Genomic DNA, 24,030 nt, shown 5'->3' with positions numbered 1-24,030 from the left:
ATTATTATTTTCCATTGTTTCATGTTGTGCTTCTCAATGACTTCCATGACAAATAGAAACAGTTTGTTCTGGGATTTTGGTCACATCGTGTTTCAAGCTATTAAATAGTTAACTAGCTACTGATGCCTAACACGGGGACAGACATCATAATAAGAGTGAGTTTAAAAGCATTTTTTAGACTATGCTGCCCTTTTGTTTTAGGCCTTGTTCCCAGCTTCATGTTACCAGAGACAAAGCTTTCAAATTGATCCCATTAAAAATGCAATGATTAATGATCTGATTAAAAAGTTTGGGAACCATTGTGAGTCTTTGCATTACTGAATTTGCATCATAGTGTTACTTTGTGGAATCTCCAAATGCCCCACCTCCTGTTTCTGTCAGTTCCAATAAGAAGCAAATCCTGGTTTGCAATAGTTTGACATCAGTGTGAATCTACCAATTGTATCAGATTTCTGTTGTTCCAAATATGCTGAAGAAACTGGTGTAGATATAATTACCAATGTAAACTGTCACACTCTGCAATTGGAAGAAAGATATAGGATGTGATTTGAAATTCTCTCCCTTTACATTGATTAAATTTTAAATTATATTCATGTTAAGTGTTTTTCTTCCAGGCTACAAGAAAAGAGCTTCATAATATAAACATGACATTGTGGATTATTTTCCTGATCAGCACAAGGCTTGTCATCGATGTTACAGGTAATTTAGTGACACATCCAGGTTATTTTCTCCATTGTTGATTATTAATGAAAAATAATATGTACTTAGAATCAAGTAATAGGAAATACAAATAGACCATTTTGATCCTTTGAACAATTACATTAAGTTGTCTATTTGTATCGCAGAATCATTTTATGGAAAATAATCAATCAAAATGGGTAATTATGAGAAATTTGTGCTGACATGGGAAGAGGGTGGGGGTCTCTGACAAAATGGATATAAACTAAAAACTAGTTTTGAAATCAAAGGCTGTACAGTTCCTTGCAATGTGATACCAGTATTTTCAGGGTCACGAGGAAATTACTTGACATGCACAGAACAAGTGCCATAATGTCTCACATGCATGTTCACATTTTGAGATGGCAGTTTCAAGTCCTTTTCATGCCCATTTCCTTTTCAATTCGGTTAGGGTTGGAGAGGCAGATGAGTGTTAGGGGTGGACAGTGGGTGGAGTTATTGGAATTTGCTATATTTTAAACAAAAAAAAGTGAGCACCACATTCACCAATGCAGAAGCCAGTACATTGTAACTCATGTATCATAGCAGCTGCTAAATCTATGTTGGTTGCAACTAAACCACTAATCTGGAAAATCTCACTGTGGGAAGCATCCATCTCTGACAGCAATTATCTTGTAAACAGTGGTCCGTGGTCCTGAACAATATTCCCTCCAAACCAGGTAAGTATGAGAGTATAAACAGAATCGGCACAAGCAAACTTTCAGATGTGAAATTGCATGGTGGTGTAATGATCTTAAAGGTACCACTCAGTATGAGAAATTGGTGATGGTCTTCAGGCAGAAGTGAACACTGCAAAGCAAATTAGAGACTTTTGGAAGTGACAGACTTAAGACGTCTGGTTTCTCCACTATGGTCACCTTCTATCTTACTGTTTGGTCATGGCATTTTGCTGCTGGTTTTTTAATTGATTGTCCAGTTTCAAGAACTTGCTCGCTGTACTTAATAGGACAGCAATTGCTCTTTGATCACCAATCAGCCAATTAATGTAAAATCCCTACTGAGTAATTGGCTCCTACACAGTGATGTTTCTGACTTTGGGACGTGCAGAAATGTTCTGAAGCCACAAAAGGAATCCTGCTCTAAAGTCATGTGTTTGGCCACAAATTGCACAAGGCAACAGTGTTCAAAATGTTATGTAAACTACTTTTTTTTATAATCCAGATATAATGAATATACTTCTGCAAAGAAAATTGCATGACGGAATACTAATAATAATGTTTGCACTGAGATTTGCTTGGCAGAATAACTGCATATCTGATGAGTCAGTTTTAAATGTGCTGTGTCATAACACCTTGTAAATGTAAGTTACTTGTTTAACTTATGGGCTGAGCTTTTCTACATATGTACTCACTAGCTCATGAATTCCAGTCCATTTTTTTATGGATGGGATATTGTAGGTTATCCCTGAAGAAGCATAAAACTCCAGTTATATCTGGTAGCATTGTAACGCAGAGAGTTAATATTTGCAGACAAAGTCACTTTTAGAGAAATTAAAAAGTCAATTAAACAGAGAAATTGCTAAACCCAGAGAAGCAAAAAGTTTGGTGGTTCGTACAATCTTGCAGAACCCAAGCTTGCTGGATTTCCACAATATTACAGTTGCTGAAAGCACATTAAATTCTTGTTTGACTGGAGGTGCCACTGTAGATTATTCTTACATCAATGTCCACTATATAGAGGAACCGTGTCTGAGGGCTTTAGCAGGATTCCTGTAGAATTCTGCCCATTGACCACATAATATGCCAAACAGGACTTTCATTTGCTGAGAACAGATGAGGTAAATTATTTTTTAGTGAAGATCCAAACCTTTGTTAAACTAAGATATTCAATCTCAAAGCAGATTCTGAAGGGGTAAAGACTCCAAATGAAACTGAGGTATCTTTGGTAGGAGGGATTTTTCTTAAGTGCCTGAGTCAGAAGTGCCTGACAACAATTAAAGGTGGAGTGTCTGTGGGTTATTCTATTTTCTAATATGCTAGGACTAAAGCTTTGGACTATGACAAACAGGAGTTCCATTCCAATGCAATTGAAAAGCAAAATAGATACCCAGGTGTTGCTGGACCATTGTATTATGTTTTCAGTATCTATTTAATTTCAGACCAAATTTATAACTGCATGCAGGGCTATTTGCATTTTGTTTTAGTCCAATAATTATATCCTTTACAATTGGATTACTCATTCCTTTTGCCTTTCAAATCATTTAAATAACTATTTAGGTGGGGAAATATTATGGATCTGTACTAGCGATGTATTATAATTGGCTAATATTCAGGTAATTTTTTTTCAAAATCTAATGTTGAAATTTCATACTAGAAATGACTATTCAGTTCATATCTTACAAAGTACAATAAAAATATATTTATCATCCATTATGGAAAAAATGAAATGTGGTTGCTGGTATTTCAGAGTTGTGAAATAAAGGATGTAATCATGGCTCTTGCTGGCAAACATCAATTACAATTACAAGATTTATTTGAAGTTGCACAAACACAAAATGGTCTTTGCACAGCACTGAGCAGGTCTGATTGTTTGATGTAGGAGAGAGAGTGAACTACACTGGTAGAGGCACTGTACTTCACATGAGACCATAAAGAGAGTATATGTTTAGCTAAATGGCTAAACAGTTAGACTCATAAATACTTTCCAGTTGGTATCTAGTTTCCCAATGGGATGTTGGGGCCGAGGAGGTGTGTGAATAAACAGTGTGAAGTAGGCACCTAATGGCAGACTTGAATTAGCAGTGCATCTGGCAGGCATCAAGCACTCCTTACATATCCTGGGAGAGAAGTGAGGTTAAGCCAAAGGCAGCCCCTGGAGGTACTCTACCTTAAGTAGTGGTTTTTGCTGACTTTTGCGCTTTTGACGAGAGTTTTGAACAGTCGCAAGCCATTCTCTAAGTTGTTACCTTGTTACCCAGCAAGTTGAAGCTAAAAGGCCTCCGATTGCCGCCTCCTTTTCCCAGCATTTAGAAGCTCTCTACCACCTTTACTTGGACAGGGAACCATCCTCCATGGCACTTAACTTTCAAATTCATCAGTTTCCAAAGGAAGGAGTATTTGGGACCTGATAAAAGTCTTTTCTCCACTTCCCTGGAGGAAGATCAGCCACCTATCTCCTGTGCCCATCACCATAGTACTTTGTTAAATATTAGATAAGACCATAAGACGCAGGAGTGGAAGTATGGCCATTCGGCCCATCGAGTCCACGCCGCCATTTAATCATGGCTGATGCACATTTCAACTCCACTTACCCACACTTTCCCCGTATTCCTTGAGAGATCAAGAATTTATCAATCTCTGCCTTGAAGACATTTAACATCCCAGCCTCCACTGAGCTCCATGGCAATGAATTTCACAGGCCCACCACTCTCTGGCTGAAGAAATGTCGTCTCATTTCTGTTCTAAATTGATCCCCTCTAATTCTAAGGTTGTGCCCACGGGTCCTAGTCTCCCCGCCTAATTGAAACCACTTCCCAGCGTCCAATCTTTCTAAGCCATGCATTATCTATGTTTCTATTAGATCTCCCCTCAACCTTCTAAACTCTAATGAATACAATCCCAGGATCCTCAGCCGTTCATCTTATGTTAGGCCTACCATTCCAGGGATCAACCGTGTGAATCTCCTCTGGACACACTCCAGTGCCAGTTTGTCCTTCCTGAGATGTGGGCCCCAAAATTGGACACAGTATTCTAAATGGCACCTAACTAGAGCTTTATAAAGTTTCAGAAGCACATCGCTGTTTTTAAATTCCAACCCTCTTGAGATAAATGACAACATTACATTTGCTTTCTTAATCACGGACTCAACCTGCAAGTTAACCTTTAGAGAATCCTAGACTAGCACTCCCAGATCCCTTTGTACTTCGGCTCTATGAATTTTCTCACCGTTTAGAAAATAGTCCATGCCTGTATTCTTTTTTCCAAAGTGCAACACCTCACATTTACTCACACTGAATTTCATCAGCCATTTCCTGGGCCACTCTCCTAAACTGTCTAAATCTTTCTGCAGCTTCCCCACCTCCTCAATACGACCTGCCTGTCCACCTATCTTCGTATCATTGGCAGACTTTGCCAGAACGCCCCCAGTCCTTTCATCCAGATCATTAATATATAAAGTGAACAGCTGCAGCCCCAACACTGAGCCCTGCGCGACACCACTTGTCACTGGTTGCCATTCCGAAAAAGTGCCTTTTATCCCAACTTTCTGTCTTCTGTCTGACAGCCAATCCTCAATCCATGCCAGTAGCTCACCTCGAACACCATGGGCTCTCACTTTACTCAGCAGCCTCCCGCAAGGCACCTTATTGAAGGCCTTATGGAAGTCTAGATAGATAACATCTACTGGGTTTCCCTGGCCTAACCTACTTGTTACCTCTTCAAAGAATTCTAACAGGTTTTTCAGGCACGACCTCCCCTTACTGAATCCATGCTGACTTATCCTAATCTGACCCTGCACTTCCAAGAAATTAGAAATCTCATCCTTAACAATGGATTCTAGAATTTTACCAACAGCCGAGGTTAGGCTAATCAGCCTATAATTTTCCATCTTTTGCCTTGAACCTTTCTTGAACAAGGGGGTAACAACAGTGATTTTCCAGTCACCTGGGAGTTTCCCTGACTCCGGTGACTTTTGAAAGATCACAACCACCGCCTCAGGTATTTCCTCAGCCACGTCCCTCAGAACTCTGGGATGTAGCCAACTGAGGCCAGGAGATTTATCAATTTTTAGACCTTTTAGCTTTTCTAGCACTTTCTCTTTTGTAATGCCTACCATACTCAACTCTGCCCCCTGACTCTCCCTAATTGTTGGCATACTACTCATGTCTTCCACTGTGAAGACTGACGCAAAGTACTTATTAAGTTCTTCAGCTACTTCCGTATCTCCCATCACTAGCCTTCCAGCATCAATTTGGAGCAGCCCAATGTCTACTTTTGCCTCTCGTTTGTTTCTTATGAATTGAAAGAAACTTTTACTATCATTTCTAATATTACTAGCTAGCCTAGCTTCATATTTGATCCTCTCCTTCCTTATTTCTCTCTTTGTTATCCTCTGTTTGTTTTTGTAGCCTTCCCAATCTTCTGATTTCCCAATACTCTTGGCCACTTTATAGGCTGTCTCTTTTTCTTTGATACATTTCCTGACTTCCTTTGTCAGCCATGGCTGTCTAATCCCAACCCAGATAATGTTTCTTTTCTTTGGGATGAACCTCTGTACTGTGTCCTCAATTACGCCTTGAAACTCCTGCCATTGTTGCTCTACTGTCTTGCCCGCTAAGCTCTGCTTCCAGTCGATTTTCGTCAGCTCCTCTCTCGTGCCCCTGTAATTACCTTTATTTAACTGTAACACCATTACATACAATTTTGCCTTCTCTCTTTCAAACTGCAGACTGAACTCTACCATATTATGATCGCTTCCTCCTAAGTGTTCCCTTACTTTAAGATCTATTATAACGTCTGGCTCACTACATTGCACTAAGTCCAGAATAGCCTGCTCCCTTGTGGGATCCATCACAAGCTGTTCCAAAAAGCCATCCTGTAAGCATTCCATGAATTCCCTTTCTTTGGATCCACCGGCAACATTATTCACCCAGTCCACCTGCATATTGAAGTCCCCCATGATCACCGTGACCTTGCCTTTCTGACATGCTCTATCTGTTTCTCGGTGCATCTTGCGCCCCTGGTCCTGATCACTGTTAGGAGGTCAGTACATAACTCCCATTATGGTTTTTTTTGCCTTTGTAGTTCCTCAACTCCACTCACACAGACTCCACATCCTCTGACCCTATGTCATTCAGTGCCATAGATTTAATTTCATTCTTAACTAACAAGGCAACCCCGCCCCCTCTGCCCACCTCCCTCTCTTTTCGATATGTTGTAAATCCTTGGATGTTTAACTGCCAGTCCTGAACTCCCTGCAACCATGTCTCTGTGATGCCTACCACATCATAATCATTCAAGATGATTTGTGCTGTTAATTCATCTACTTTGTTATGAATACTACGAGCATTTAGGTAAAGTGCCTTAATGTTAACTTTCTTATCATTATTAGAGATATTGGAAATCGTAAGATGTCCTAAGTTATCCTTCCTTTTTCCTGCATTCCTAGCCTGCCTCGAGCTTAAACCCACCTGTACAGATGCTATCCTGCTGCTTATCTTTCCATTTAACTCCATACTCCCTGTCACTTTCACTTTCCCTTCCCCCCGAATCAGAAGTTTAAAGTCCTACTGACCACCCTATTTATCCTTTTCGCTAGGACAATGGTTCCAGATCGCCTCAGGTGGAGACCGTCCCAACGGTACAGATCCCCCTGGTTCCAAAACTGATGCCAATGCCCCATGAAATGAAATCCCTCTTTCCCACACCAATCCCTTAGCCACGTGTTTACTTCCCTAACATTCTTCTCCCTATGCCAATTGGTACGTGGCTCAGGCAGTAATCCAGAGATTATGACCCTTGAGGACCTGTACTTCAATTTCCTTCCTAGTGCTTGATAATCCCTGAACAGGTCCTCTACCCTAGCTTTACCTATGTTGTTAGTCCCAACGTGGACCACCACAGCTGGATCCTCCCCTTCCCGCTCCAATATCCTTTCAAGCCGGTCAGAGATGTCCTACACCCTGGCACTGGGCAGGAAACACACCATGCGGGACTCCTGATCCGGCTTGCATAGGATACCATCTGTCCCCCCAAATTATAGAATCCCCTACAACAACTACTTGTCTTTCTGCTCCCCCCCTTGAATGGCCTTCTGCACCATGGTGCCGAGGTCAGCTGGCTCATCCTGTCCACAGTCCTTTCCCTCACCCATACATGGAGCAAGAATCTCATACCTGTTGGACAAGGTCAAGGGCTGAGGCTTCTGCCCTCCTGAACTCAGAATCCCCCTACCTGTCTCACTTACAGTCACACCCTGTTGTCCCTGAACACTTATTGAATTTGAATTACTTAATCTACCGGGTGTGACTGTCTCCTGAAACAAAGTGTCCAGGTAACTCTCCCCCTGCCGGATGTGCCACAGAGTTTGAAGGTCAGATTCCAGATCATTAATTTTGATCCGGAGTTTTTCCAGCAACCAACACTTGCTGCAGATGTGTTCGCTGCCGTTCACAATGGGATCAGCCAGCTCCCACATCATACAGCTACAGCACATCACCTGTCCAGCCATTACTACTTATTTAGTTAACTTTTACAATTCATGTATTAAAGAATTTCTAGTACTTCTCTGCTACGGTCTTATTGAATTAACCAATTAAACTTTTCATCAATCACACCATATACAAGAAATGTAAATTGAAAAGCCTTACCTTAACAATACACAAGAGTCCCTCTTGGTTAGAGCTCCTGCTTTTCCTGCTGCTGGAACAGAAATCATTGCAATGAAATAATGTGTGTTATATAACTTCATTTTTGTGACATTTATCTCTTGTGGCAGTATATTCCTAATTTTACACTTCTTTCATCATATTTATTATGAACTAGCAGGACAAGAAATAAGAAATGGTTAAAGGAAGAAACAGTGAGAGATGCAGCTACCAGGCCAAGGAATTAAGAAATATTAATTATGGAATCCTGAATGATGAGTTATAAAGACCTATTAATGACTAAGAGAAATTGTTCAAAAGCTTTTTTGAATTGCTTTTGTGTTTTATCATCAACTGAAATTTCAGAGGAAGAGTATTTTCCATTATAATCGCATTTAGTTTGTGGTGGATTTTTGGCAGAAGTAGTGGGAAATAGGGTACTCAGACTTACCAATATCTCACCTCCCTCACCAAGATGCAGCATCTCCTCCACAACTCCTTTACTGTTCATTCCTCTGTTGTGAACAGAATTGATAAAGGGGACCCAAATGACATAGTAGACTTAGATTTTCAGAAGTCCTATGACAAATTCCTCCAAAGGAAGCTCATTAGAAAAACTTAAGCGCATGGAACAGGATGTGATGTGATGGCATTGATTAATGACAGATTAATAGTAGTCAGAAGTCTGAGAGTATAGGTCATTTCCATATTGGCAAGCTGTGACTAGTGGGGTACTGCAAGGATCAGTACTTGGACTCTAGTATATCAATGATTTGACATGGAAGGGAGAAAGAGGAAGGAGAAATTAGAGTACAAGACAATGTTAGCTAGTTATATTAAAACAGACAGTAAACATTTCTGAAGGCATTGAGAAGAACAAAGTGTAAGTGAGCATTGATTATCTAAAGAGTAAGACAGGAGAATTTGCAATGAAAAACATATTAATTGCAGTTGAATCAAACAAAAATTTAGCACCTGTATCTGCTACAGAGGACATCCCAGAAATAGCTGCACGTCAGGGATGTCAGGCAGAGAGAAACTTAAAAACCGTAGTATTCATGTAGAAAAGGGCACTGCAGAAATTCCTGAAAAAAGGCCCATTTTGTTAAACTTTAGCAAAATTCCCAAGAAATAGCAATGTAAAAGAGAAAACATGCAAATCAGAGCTCACGGAGTCAGATAACATATTAGCATGGATAAGGGGATGATCAGGCAACAGAAAACAGATATAGGAAAATAAGGATTGTTATCAATTGAGAAAACATAACAAGTGGAGTACCACAGGAATCAGTGACCTGACAATACTTATTCTGATTTGAATGAAGGAACCAAATATCTAATTGCAAAGTTTGCTGACGACACAACAAGAGATAGGAAAGTAAGTTGTGAAGAAGATGTAAGGAGTCTGCAAATGAAAATATTCAGGTTAAGCAAGTGATCCAAAAATTGGCACATAGAGTAAAATGTAGTGAACTTTAACAGGAAGTGAACTTTAACAGGAAGATTAGAAAAGCAGAATAATAATGAAGTTGAAAGAGATTTCACAGGCCTGACATACAGAGAGATCTGTATGCCCTTGTGCTTGAACCACATTACGTTAGTATATTCAGGTGTAATAAGTGAATAGGAAGAGAAAATGAATTTATTGTTTATTGCAAGGTAAATGGAATGTAACAGTAGAGATGCTTGGTTACAGTTGTACAACACATTGATAAGACCACATCTGCAGCACTGTGTACAGTTTTGGCCTCCTTATTTAAGAAAGGATGTGAGTGTATTAAAAACAGTTTAGAAAAGCATTCAACTGATAACTGGATTGTCTTATGAGGACAGATAGGACAGGCTGGAGTTGCATTGGAGTTCAGAATAATAAGAAGTAATCTTATTGAAACATTTAAGGCCCTGAGAGGACTTGACAGGATGGATGCTTAAAGGTTTTATCCCTTGCAGGAGAGCTTAACAAATACAGTTTAAAAACAAAGTACCTCCATTTAAGACAGATGTGGAAAATTTTCCTTTGAGAGCCTCTTCCAGAGACAATACTGGGTGCAGAGTTTACAACACAGTTAGTTGGATTCTTGACTAACAGGAGATCCAATTGTTGTCAGAGATGGCTGGGAGTGTGGAGTTGAGGCCACAATCAGATCATCCATGATTTTATTGAACTATAGAGCAGGCTTGATGGATTAAATGGTCTATTTCTGTTCTTAATCCTTATGAACATTCATGCATATGTTTGTATGTGTAGCCATATCAGTGATGATGTTCAAGACTGTTTGATACACAGAATAAGTATTGTCGGGTCACTGATTCCTGTGGTACTCCACTTGTTATGTTTTCTCAACCGAGAAACAATCCTTATTTTCCTGAGATAATGGGAACTGCAGATGCTGGAGAATCCAAGATAATAAAATGTGAGGCTGGATGAACACAGCAGACTAAGCAGCATCTCAGGAGCACAAAAGCTGACGTTTCGGGCCTAGACCCTCATCAGAGAGGGGGATGGGGTGAGGGTTCTGGAATAAATAGGGAGAGAGGGGGAGGCGGACCGAAGATGGAGAGAAAAGAAGATAGGTGGAGAGAGTATAGGTGGGGAGGTAGGGAGGGGATAGGTCAGTCCAGGGAAGACGAACAGGTCAAGGAGGTGGGATGAGGTTAGTAGGTAGATGGGGGTGCGGCATGGGGTGGGAGGAAGGGATGGGTGAGAGGAAGAACGGGTTAGGGAGGCAGAGACAGGTTGGACTGGTTTTGGGATGCAGTGGGTGGAGGGGAGATTTTGAAACTGGTGAAGTCCACATTGATACCATTAGGCTGCAGGGTTCCTAGGTGGAATATGAGTTGCTGTTCCTGCAACCTTTGGGTGGCATCATTGTGGCACTGCAGGAGGCCCATGATGGACATGTCATCTAAAGAATGGGAGGGGGAGTGGAAATGGTTTGCGACTGGGAGGTGCAGTTGTTTGTTGCGAACTGAGCGGAGGTGTTCTGCAAAGCGGTCTCCAAGCCTCCACTTGGTTTCCCCAATGTAGAGGAGGCCACACCGGGTACAGTGGATGCAGTATACCACATTGGCAGATGTGCAGGTGAACCTCTGCTTAATGTGGAATGTCATCTTGGGGCCTGGGATAGGGGTGAGGGAGGAGGTGTGGGGACAAGTGTAGCAATTCCTGCGGTTGCAGGGGAATGTGCCGGGTGGGTGGGGTTGGAGGGCAGTGTGGAGCGAACAAGGGAGTCACGGAGAGAATGGTCTCTCCGGAAAGCAGACAGGGGTGAAGATGGAAAAATGTCTTGGGTGGTGGGGTCGGATTGTAAATGGCGGAAGTGTCGGAGGATGATGCGTTGTATCCGGAGGTTGGTGGGGTGGTGTGTGAGAACGAGGGGGATCCTTTTTGGGCAGTTGTGGCGGGGGCGGGGTGTGAGGGATGTGTTGCGGGAAATGCGAGAGACGCGGTCAAGGGCGTTATTTTCCTGTATCTGTTTTCTGTTGCCTGATCATCCCCTTATCCATGCTAATATGTTATCTGACTCTGTGAGCTCTGATTTTGTATGTTTTCTCTCTTACATTGCTCTTTCTTGGGAATTTTGCTAAAGTTTAACAAAATGGGCCTTTTTTTCAGGAATTTCTGCAGTGCCCTTTTATGTTAAAACATAAAACATTATGCAGATTATTCAGGAAAATGGTCCTAAATTAGAAGATCAGCCATGGCCTTATTTTAAGTCATTGAGTTTGATGGTCTGAATGGCCTACTCCTGCTCTGATTTATTTTTTAATGCCCTAGTGGCTTATCGACTTCAAGCACAGTTGCCTTTCTAATATATCATCTTTATAAATCAAAAGACATGCGATATCTCAGATACTTTTTCTTTTACTGTGAATGGCAGAATAATTCTCCCTGTTTAAGCAGATGCAAAGTATTCAATTAGTACCTAACCTTTTCTTTTTGGATGCACTCGATCTCCATTGTTATATCCTCCTTGTTAGTCCTACTCACCTCCTCTTACTGCCCTTTAACTATGTATATGACTGTAGAAGGTATTTTCCTTTTTAAAATATTCCCTTTTTTTGGTAGCTGCCTGTCTCTTCTATTCCCTCTTGCCTATTTCATTTTCTTTCTCACTACAAAATATGTTCAGTACTGTATTCAGTCCTGATCTTACATCTAATTATCAACCTAAAACTGCCATATGCAACTTTTTTCCTGCATTTTCTAAATTTTTTATCTCTTTTGTCATCTATTGAATTCTGGTTCTGCTTACTCTATTTTTACTGCTAGTGGAATACACTTTGACTGTACCTGAAGCACCTTTCTTTGGAAGTAGCCTATTGTTACTTTAGCATTTTGCCTGCCAATATGTTTACCTGGAACATTTTTTTTGATATCCTGTTAAAACTGGTCTTTCCCCAGTAGAGTATTTATTTCTGGAGTGCTCCATCTTCCATTCCATAAATAACCTAAACCTGATGAGACTATAATCACTACTTCCTAAACATTGACCTACTGACTCTTGATCTATTTGATACTTCTCATTTCCCAGAATTAGAAAACGCAATCCCTCCTTCCTCATTGGGTTGTAAATATATCAATTAAAAAAAAGAAAGCATTTCAAAACATCTTTGCCCTCTCTGTACTTTATATTAATGCTCTCCCAGGCTATGTTAGAATACTTAAAGTCAACATTACTCTATACCTTTCCATTTCACTGTGATTTTGTTGACCATGTGCTCTCTATATCTTTCGTATAATTTGGTGGCTTACAGAATACACACGGTAGTTAACATAAAGGCACCTAATGCACACTTAAATGTACAAATATACAAATTAGGAGCAGCAGTAGGTCACTCAATGGCAGGAACGTAATCCATCATTCAATAAGATCATGAATAATCTGACTGATCCACATTTCTCTCCCCTCAAAAAAACTTTCAACACCTGCTTATCAAAAATCTATCTAGTTCCAGCTTTAAAATAAGTTTTAAAGACTGTTTCCATGCCTTTTAAGGAAGAACTTTCCAAAGATTCTCAACTCTGTGAAAAAAGCTCCTCATTTCTGTCTAAAATTAGCAATCAATTATTTTTATATAATGACCCCTCGTCCTACATTCTCTCACATAAAGAAACATCTTTTCCACACCCACTCTGTTCAGAAACCTTAGTATTACCTAACTATACTTAGTATAAGTATACCCTTAGTATGACCTTAGCTCACTAACCCTATTAACTACACTGGACATATTAAAACATTCAGGCAGTAAACCTAATCTGGACTCTTTTACACTCCATCTCAGTCTGATCTCAACCCAATTCTTATTCTAGCAATGTTTTGCCCAATCCTTTGAGCATATTACTACTCCTTTCCAACAGAATATCTATCAATGTAATCCTTCTGAACAGCACTAGCAAATGTCTTGTAAGAATATCAGTCCACATTCTGGTCAGAAGCAACATGTCTAGCCTATATATGTTGTGCCATTGCTTCTTTATTCCACAAATGTGATGCCCACCCTCTGCTTCACCTTCCCAATCATTTATTCTATCATCTTATATTTATACTCATTAGTGTGTAAAACGTAGAGTAATCCAGAAATTTTAGTGAATTACTGATACAGATGTCATTCTATATTGCCATTCATAATCTATTCCAGTCCCTGGGACTAACCAGTTGGAGCACAGAAGTGTTTTCATTTACCTGTTAATGTGAGAGTAACTGTTATGTTGTTTCCTGGGTCTATTTCATCATTTGAATTTTCCCAAACATGTGGACTTAGCAGTGGAGGCTCCATTATCCAAAAATTTGTAACAAGAATGAAAGAACATGAACAAGTTTGTAATTATTCATGTGAAAGGTCTTCTGATGTTTCCATTTTAGATATCTTCACTTGCTGACTTCACTGTAGTAACTGAGGGCAGGCACTTTCACTTTAGCCTGTCTGCCTTGGTAGCACCCCCTTCATCCAGTGTGCTGCTGGCCTAGTTTCAATGTGGGGTCTCACATCATGTCTCAGCTTTAGGATTTTACTTGTCATCGTTGATCAGGTGGTGCCTTTCATTGACCACTTGGTAAAATCCAGTCCAAACAAGTTATAAATCTTTTTAACAAATGAATCTTCAGGGACGTATAGTGTTAATCATGGGATGGTAACAGTGAAGCAAGGCAAAGGCAGGGTTATATTGGTTGTAATTAGATATTGAAGGTTAGAAAAGTCCTGTCTGATCAGAAACATGAGATCATGGGATGGATCTTTTCAGTGGGCATCAAGATCCTGTTTTCAGGCCCATATGTGGTGCCCCAAGCATGCCCATTTCTTCTGTACCTCTGCTATCATAATTTTCTGAACAACAGCCTTCTATTCAGCCACAATCACACTGTCAGACTTCTGCTCAGCCATGGACTTGCCATTGGGTCAAGTGCAGCAAGTTATTGACAGCGAAATATCTAAATGTTACAGGACCTTTTAAATGGAAACTGTACCCCATAAATATTCATGCACTTTTCTCTAAAATTCCTCAACAATCTGAAGATATAAAACTTCACAATTGTCAGATTGATTGTTTGGCAGTAATTAAGACTTACTATGTCGTTAAAAGGATATTGAGACTAGAATGATCACTTCATTATAATTCTGGCTTTAGTCCATATCAAGTCAGTTTAGAAACTTTGGACCATTCAATATATTTGAAGGGGAGCTGGGTGGCTAGATGCCTTTTTAATGTGGTTTACAGAGTAATGTTGTATCTCAGAAAGTGGTCTGGATTTAATGACGGTGATGAGGTCTGACTCATCATTTGAAGAACGAATAGGAAACACATGTCTCTTCAGTAAAAGGACCATTTAAGATAGACATTTAACCACCCAGTGTCAGGCTTTTTTGGGGATTTAGATGCCTGGCAACAGTCATACTGTCCTGGTAACATTCAGTCAATCAGAGGCTGCAGCTCTCCATCATTAGCAGTACCAGCGAGAACAGTTGTTTCAGTGGGTAGTGCTCCACAGATATCACCACGAATAGTCACTGGACATGTAGTTTCAGGTAAAGTGAGTAGGGCAAGTTAGGGGTCATAGGGAGGGGATACTAGGGAGGGAAATGTAGGTTAGAGGTAAGGACTTCAGCATTCTCTTCCCCACGCTGGCTCCTTCATTTGACAACTAATTACCTATGAACATGTACCCTTCCAGTGGACTGCTGGCCTCCAGGAGGCACTGTAAAGCTAAGAGACAATCTTGGAAGTCATCAGTAAATTCCAGTGGACTCAGCAATGTGTCAAATTGACATCCTGCCGTGAGCTGTGAGTTTCTTGCATCAGACACTTCTTGCCTCTGACTCACTAGTAGGACTTGATTGGAAACTGATATGTGAACAACTTTGAGTAAGTTTCTATTATTTCACGCCCCAATGAGGTGGCTTAAATGCCACCTATTTGTTTCTGGATTTTCCTGTTTAAGTGTGTATATGCTGCAGTTGTAAGTTTTAATCTACTTTACACTCAAGTAATGACAAATGCTGATAGCCTAACTGTTATTTTCACAGCATTATTGGGATTCACACTGGTTATGGGAAAGAATTCACTACTAAGTAATTTTGGAGACGTAATGGCCTAGTGGTATTATTATCACTGGACTGTTAATCCAGAGACCTGGATAATATTTCGAGAACTGGGTTCGAATCCTGCCATGGCAAATAGAGGAATTTGAATTTAACAAAATGCCTGGAATTAAGAATCTAATAATGACCAGGAATCCATTGCCATGAGAATGGACAATAGATCCTGCCTAGCCACAACATCCTCATCCCATTAAAAAATAAAAGATTTAAACATTTATTAAAAAGAATTATTCTCATATCAACTATTTTATGTCCATTCCTCAGCAGGTCTGACAGCATTGATATTTAGAGAAATCGAGTTACTGAGCAAGACACAGTCCAGATATATTCTAGATATAGAGGCGAGCAGGTGCTAAATGTAGCGTCAGCCACCAGCATACCGATTCCCTATCAGCACCCTCCGGCAGGATATTTTTGCTAGTATGAGTAAGGCAAGTGATAAGACTACATGCCCATCACCCATATAGAGCCAGTTGAAATAGATCATGAAACTAAAACAGAAATTGCTGAAGAAACACAGCAGATCTGACAGCATCTACAGAGAGAAAGCAGAGTTAACATTTTGAATCCAGTGACCCTTCAGATCTTCAGCTTTTGCAGCTCTTTGATTAATTGAACTAGCTAATGACCATTTAACACCAATTATTGTGGTTGGTTGAGACCTTTCACTTCATCTAAAGGTCTCAGCATGTGACAGTGGCTCTTGAATTGCCTGGAGGCAGGTCCCTGGTAGCAGGCCAGAGTTGGGGTGGGGGGGCAGTGTTCCAACAGATTTACTCCCAAATTCTCTGGTCTCCAGAGATAATGGGAACTGCAGATGCTGGAGAATCTGAGAAAACAAAGTGTGGAGCTGGATGAACACAGTAGGCCAAGCAGCATTTTAGGAGCACAAAAGCTGACATTTCGGGCCGAGACCCTTCATCAGAGAGGGGGAAGGGGTGAGGATTCTGAAATAAATAAGGAGGGGGGGGCAGATCGAAGATGGATAGAGGAGAAGATAGGTGGAGAGGAGACAGACAAGTTAAAGAGGCGGGGATGGAACCAGTAAAGGTGAGTGTAGGTGGGGTTGTTGGGAGGGGATAGGTCAGTCCGGGGAGGACGGAAATGTCAAGGGGGCGGGATGAGGTTAGTAGGAAGGAAATGGGAGTGCGGCTTGATGTGGGAGGAGGGGATAGGTGAGAGGAAGAACAGGTTAGGGAGGCGAGGACGAGCTGGGCTAGTTTTGGGATGCAGTAGGCGGAGGGGAGATTTTGAAGCTTGTGAAATCCACAATGATACCATATTCCGCTTGGGAACACTGTAGCCCAATGATATCAATGTGGATTTCACCAGCTTCAAAATCTCCCCTCCCCCAAGTGCTTCCCAAAACCAGCCCAACTTGTCCCCACCTCCCTAACCTGTTCTTCCTCTCACCTGTCCCCTCCTCCCACCTCAAGCCACATCCCCATTTCCTTCCGACTAACCTCATCCCACCCCCTTGACCTGTCCGTCCTCCCCGGACTGACCTATCCCCTCCCTACCACCCCACCTACACTCACCTCTACTGGCTCCATCCCCGACTCTTTAACTTGTCTGTCTCCTCTCCACCTATCTTCTCCTCTATCCATCTTTGATTCACCTCTCCTTCTCTCCCTATTTATTTCAGAACCGTCTCCCCCTTCCCCATTTCTGATGAAGGGTCTAGGCCTGAAACATCAGCTTTTGTGCTCCTAAAATGCTAATTGGCTGTTGTGTTCGTCCAGCTCTACACTTTGTTCTCTGGTCTCCAGATCATCAGCGATGGGATGTACAACAAAAGAGATGTATCAGGAATCTGCAAAAAATATATATGGGAATTATGTTGGACTTATCTGGGAATATCCCCCGACCAATCACCAATCTCATAATTGGACGACAAATCATTTGACCACCTGACTACTCCCTCCATCCGACTGAACCTAAATACGCCATAACCTGTCGACTATCTCTTGACCATCTGACTACCCATCAGGCCACGCAAGCAGCATTATCCCAACTGACTAGCCTTCTAACACCCAACTAACCCAATCTAACCTAACTACTCTCCCAATCACAGTATATCCACAAACACTGCCTCGACCTAGCCTGAACAACTGGTTACACCATCTCAAACAGCCAACTACTTCCCACTCTCTCCCAAGTGTGACCTGAGATAAGAAAGAAAGGAAGTTGTTAGAATTTAGATAAGTTCAAGTGAATGAGCAAGAATTTAGCAAAATTTGAAGTTATCCACTTTCATACATGAAACACAAAACGTTATTATACTGTTATAAGAAGTAAGGCAAATGGAATAAAAACTGAAAGGACTGTGGATGCTGTATATCAGGAACAAAAGAAGAAGTTGCTGCAAAAGCTCTGCAGGCCTGGCAGCATCTGGGAAAAAAAATCAGAGTTAACATTTCATGTCCGGTAACCCTTGCTCAGAACTGATGTTAGCTGGGAAAACATCAGTTTATATGCAGAAAATAGGGAGGGTATAGGCCAGTGAGTAAATGATAGGATAGAGCCCGAAGAGAGAGAAGAGCAGTTGAATAGACACAGGAGTTAATAGTGATCTAGCTTGGAGGCTGAATATTTGTTAATGGGGACTGTTAATGACTAACAATAGGTAGTGTATAATGGCAGACAAGGCCTGGGAGAGGGCTAGGACATGGAGAGTTTAGGCCCTAAGATTATTGGACTTTATATTGAGTCTGGAGGGCTGCAAGGCTCCCAAAAGAAAAATGAGGTATTGTTCTTCCAGTTTGCATTGAGTTCTGTTGGAACACTGCAACAAGCAGAGAGAGATAAAAACCAAAAGAACCATGGGTGCTGTAAATCAGGAACAAAAACAGAAGTTGCTGGAAAAGCTTAGCAGGTCTGGCAGCATCTGTGGAGAAAAAAAATCAAAGTTAACATTTCAGGTTAAGGGTTCAGGTCTCACTATTGTTGAGAGACAAATTCCTCTTCAATACCAATCAGTTATTCATAGATTGTAAACAGCAACACAGTTCTTAGCCCTACTAGCTGTGATTTCATCATCAATATGAAATATTCTGGAGAAGCTACAACCAAGTCGGTTGCGTTTATCAACTGCTTCAAATCTGACCATTCTCTGTACTGGTTGCCTGTGCTCATTCATTGGAAACAGAGAAGGCTCACTAAATTGATTCTTGGAACAAATGAGTTGCCTCATGAGGAAAGGTTTAGCAGACTGGAAGAATGATTTTGAGAAATTCTTTTCGATGAATGAAGGACAATCTGATTGAAAGATATCAAATTCTGGGGGAGTTTGTTAGTGTGATGCTGAGAGAAAGTTTCCCCTTCTGGAGGAACTTAGAAGTGGGTGTATTATTTACAAAGACAGTTCACAAATTTAGTAGGAGAAATTTTGATCTATAAGGGAGCCTAGAGTAATGAAGGATCACAATCAATTCAGTAGTGATCCTATTGAAAGACATAGCAAGGCTCTGAGTATCAAACGGTCTATTCCAGCTTCTGTTTTTTAAGTTTCTATGTTCTCTGATACCCAACAATGAATACACATGTGCATACATGTCAAATTTTATGATGTTATTCTAATACCTATTTCATCAAAATGAAAACATCAAGTTGTATAAATAAAAATGATGTTCTTGTTCCAGGGTTGACTGTACAAGGCAAATTAAGAATTAAACATCCCATCAAGTAAAAAGCAGTTTGTTTTCAAATTATTGAATTGAATTCCTTCTACTCAATTAGACTTGAGATACTGATAATAAATAAATATGTTGCCTGTGTATGTATAAATGTTACTTTATATAGTGATGTGAAACATGCTCCTTGCTTTAATATTAAATGTTCAGTTATACAATTTGTGGATGTTCAATCATGAATTTGGTCAAAAACTTGCATTCAATAAGTTCTCTTGCGCCTGTCATTTTGCTTCCACTTCTGATATGTCAGTTCAATGACAGGCATTCTGTAAATGTTTTACAATAGCATTAAATCACATTAATTTAACTATAAAAGTAATTGATGGTATTGAAGGGAATTCAGTGTGCAGTTGTTTCAGCTTGTTTATCTAATTTAATCCCAGCTTCCAATATTCAGAACTTATTGGGTGTGTTGAAGAAGCGACAAACGTTACAACAACTTAATTCAGAAAACAAGAAAGTTATGAATCCTTATCATAATCTTGAGCAGACACAACCTCCATTCCATGAGGTATCGCCAAAACCTTCTGAAGTAGTATTTTATCGTGAGTATGCTGATAACCAACGAAGTTACCCTCACCCTTATACAGGTGGAGCATCTTATCCTGAGAATGTCAAACAAAAGGAATCCCATGCTTCTCCTGACGTTACAAAACCTCTTAACCGCATGGTGGAGCCTCTTCCTGATCCCCAACTCATCGGCATTGCTGGTCCTTCATTAGATCTCGCCAATAACGATGAAGTAGAACAACAGTATTATTCTAAGGTTCTAGCACAGCCTTCCACTGAGATGACACATTCGCTTTATCCTGACAATGTACCTCTACCATATGCTGAATTGGCACCACCACTGAATTCCAAAATGACACTTTTACCACCTCCTGAAATGTCTCCACCTTCATCTCCTGAAATGAAACCAGAGCCTATCCCTAAAGTACTGCCACCATCTTCACCCGAAGGGGCAGCTCAACCTTATTCTAATGATTCACCCCAAATGGCACCTCATTTAGCACCTGTTGCAACACTTCAAAATTCACCTAATGTAGCACCACCCCAAACACCTAATGTAGCACCACCCCAAACACCTAATGTAGCACCACCCCAAACACCTAATGTAGCACCACCCCAAACACCTAATGTAGCACCACCCCAAACACCTAATGTAGCACCACCCCAAACACCTAATGTGGCACCACCCCAAACACCTAATGTAGCACCACCCCAAACACCTAATTTGGCACCACCCCAAACACCTAATGTGGCACCACCCCAAACACCTAATGTGGCACCACCCCAAACACCTAATGTGGCACCACCCCAAACACCTAATTTGGCACAACCCCAATCACCTAATGTGGCACCACCCCAAACACCTAATGTGGCACCACCCCAAACACCTAATGTGGCACCACCCCAAACACCTAATTTGGCACAACCCCAATCACCTAATGTGGCACCACCCCAAACACCTAATGTGGCACCACCCCAAACACCTAATTTGGCACCACCCCAAACACCTAATGTGGCACCACCCCAAACACCTAATTTGGCACCACCCCAAACACCTAATGTAGCACCACCCCAAACACCTAATGTGGCACCACCCCAAACACCTAATTTGGCACAACCCCAAACACCTAATGTGGCACCACCCCAAACACCTAATTTGGCACCACCCCAAACACCTAATGTGGCACCACCCCAAACACCTAATTTGGCACAACCCCAAACACCTAATGTAGCACCACCCCAAACACCTAATGTAGCACCACCCCAAACACCTAATTTGGCACCACCCCAAACACCTAATTTGGCACAACCCCAATCACCTAATGTGGCACCACCCCAAACACCTAATGTAGCACCACCCCAAACACCTAATTTGGCACCACCCCAAACACCTAATGTGGCACCACCCCAAACACCTAATGTAGCACCACCCCAAACACCTAATGTGGCACCACCCCAAACACCTAATGTGGCACCACCCCAAACACCTAATGTGGCACCACCCGAAACACCTAATGTGGCACCACCCCAAACACCTAATGTAGCACCACCCCAAACACCTAATGTGGCACCACCCCAAACACCTAATGTGGCACCACCACGATCACCTGATCTGGCACCACCACAATCAACTGATGTGGTATCACCGGGATCACCTGGATTGGCACTACCAGTTTCACATGGATCGGCACTGCCAATTTCACACGAAGATGCACCCCCACAATCACCTGGATTTGCACTTTCACCCATTCTGATACCACCACTATCATTTGACATGGCTGTGCCAGCTTCACCTGGTGTGGCATCACCACAAACACCTGAACTGACATCATCCTCACTGGAATTGGCATCTTCATCACCTGATGTGGCACCACCAACTTCACCTGAACTGGCACCACCACAATCACCTGATGTGGCACGACCACCCTCACTTGATGTGGCACCACTGCAAACACCTGATGTGGCACCACCACCTTCACCGGATGTGGCATCACCTCCTTCACCGGATGTGGCATCACCACCTTCACCAGATGTGGCACCACCACCTTCACCGGATGTGGCATCACCTCCTTCACCGGATGTGGCATCACCACCTTCACCAGATGTGGCACCACCACCTTCACCGGATGTGGCATCACCTCCTTCACCGGATGTGGCATCACCACCTTCACCAGATGTGGCACCACCACAATCACCAGATGTGGCACCACCACCTTCACCGGATGTGGCATCACCTCCTTCACCTGATGTGGCATCACCACCTTCACCAGATGTGGCACCACCACCTTCACCGGATGTGGCACCACCACCTTCACCAGATGTGGCACCACCACAATCACTGGATGTGGCATCACCACCTTCACCTGATGTGGTACCACCTCCTTCACCGGATGTGGCACCACCACCTTCACTGGATGTGGCACCACCACAATCACTGGATGTGACATCACCACCTTCACCTGATGTGGTACCACCTCCTTCACCGGATGTGGCATCACCACCTTCATCTGATGTGGCATCACCACCTGCACCAGATGTGGCACCACAGCCCTCACCTGATGTGGCATCACCACCTTCACCAGATGTGGCACCACAGCCCTCACCTGATGTGGCATCACCACAATCACCTGACGTGGCATCACCACCTTCACCGGATGTACCACCACCTTCACCGGATGTGGCACCACCACCTTCACCGGATGTGGCACCACAGCCCTCCCCTGATGTGGCATCACCACCTTCACCTGATGTGGCACCACAGCCCTCCCCTGATGTGGCATCACCACCTTCACCTGATGTGGCACCACCACAATCACCTGACGTGGCACCACCTCCTTCACCGGATGTACCACCACCTTCACCTGACGTGGCACCACCACAATCACTGGATGTGGCATCACCACCTTCACCGGATGTGGCACCACCACAATCACCGGATGTGGCATCACCACCTTCACCGGATGTGGCACCACCACAATCACTGGATGTGGCATCACCACCTTCACCGGATGTGGCACCACCACAATCACCGGATGTGGCATCACCACCTTCACCGGATGTGGCACCACCACCTTCACCGGATGTGGCACCACAGCCCTCACCTGATGTGGCATCACCACCTTCACCTGATGTGGCATCACCACCTTCACCGGATGTGGCATCACCACCTTCACCTGATGTGGCATCACCACCTTCACCTGATGTGGCACCACAGCCCTCACCTGATGTGGCACCACCACCTTCACCAGATGTGGCACCACAGCCCTCCCCTGATGTGGCATCACCACCTTCACCTGATGTGGCACCACAGCCCTCACCTGATGTGGCATCACCACCTTCACCAGATGTGGCACCACAGCCCTCACCTGATGTGGCATCACCACCTTCACCTGATGTGGCACCACCACCTTCACCGGATGTGGCACCACAGCGCTCACCTGATGTGGCATCACCACAATCACCTGACGTGGCACCACCACCTTCACCAGATGTGGCACCACAGCGCTCACCTGATGTGGCACCACCACAATCACCTGATGTGGCATCACCACCTTCACCAGATGTGGCACCACAGCCCTCACCTGATGTGGCACCACCACAATCACCTGATGTGGCATCACCACCTTCACCAGATGTGGCACCACAGCGCTCACCTGATGTGGCACCACCACCTTCACCTGATGTGGCATCACCACAATCGCCTGACGTGGCACCAACTTCACTGAATGTTGCATCACCACACTCCCCTGAATTCACACTGCCATCTTCACTTGACGTGGCACCACCACGATCGCCTCAACTGGCATCGCCACAATCACCTAAATTCACATCATCACCCTCGTCTGAAGTGACAGTACCATCCCTCCCCAATGTGGCACCACCGCAACCACCTGAATTGATACCACTGCTATCCCCTCAATTTAGACCGCCAACTTCACCTGAATTGGCACCACCACAATCACCTAAATTCACATCATCACCCTCACCTGAAGTGACAGTACCATCCCTCCCCAATGTGGCACCACCGCAACCACCTCAATTTAGACCGCCAACTTCACCTGATGTGGCACCGCCGAGATCATCTAACTTGGTTCCTCCTTCACATCAAAGGGCACCAGCACAATCGACTGAATTAGCATTAGTATCTTCAACTGAATTGAAACCACCATCTTTACCTGACCTGGC

General features: G+C 42.7%; 2 protein-coding genes across 2 annotated transcripts in view; one reads left to right on the top strand and one right to left on the bottom strand.

Moving 5' to 3' along the window:
• LOC125460939 (uncharacterized) overlaps positions 1 to 13,822 on the bottom strand; it is a 76,659-nt gene extending 62,837 nt beyond the window's left edge. Inside the window, exons 1-2 of the mRNA XM_059652229.1 lie at positions 13,729 to 13,822; positions 8,045 to 8,096 (exon numbers count right to left, since the gene is read on the bottom strand). Of these exons, the coding sequence (XP_059508212.1) occupies positions 8,045 to 8,096; positions 13,729 to 13,822 (146 nt within the window). The remainder of the gene's footprint in view (positions 1 to 8,044; positions 8,097 to 13,728) is intronic.
• Positions 13,823 to 21,619: 7,797 nt separating this feature from the next.
• Positions 21,620 to 23,787, top strand: LOC132210695 (uncharacterized). Its single transcript, XM_059652228.1, has 2 exons — positions 21,620 to 23,698; positions 23,770 to 23,787. Exons 1-2 carry the CDS (start codon positions 21,620 to 21,622, stop codon positions 23,785 to 23,787), a joined length of 2,097 nt encoding a protein of 698 aa, XP_059508211.1.
• The last annotated feature ends 243 nt before the right edge of the window (positions 23,788 to 24,030 follow it).

Source organism: Stegostoma tigrinum, chromosome 18 (genome assembly GCF_030684315.1).
Source record: "Stegostoma tigrinum isolate sSteTig4 chromosome 18, sSteTig4.hap1, whole genome shotgun sequence".
NCBI lineage: Eukaryota > Metazoa > Chordata > Chondrichthyes > Orectolobiformes > Stegostomatidae > Stegostoma > Stegostoma tigrinum.
This window is presented reverse-complemented; position numbering and strand designations above follow the sequence as displayed.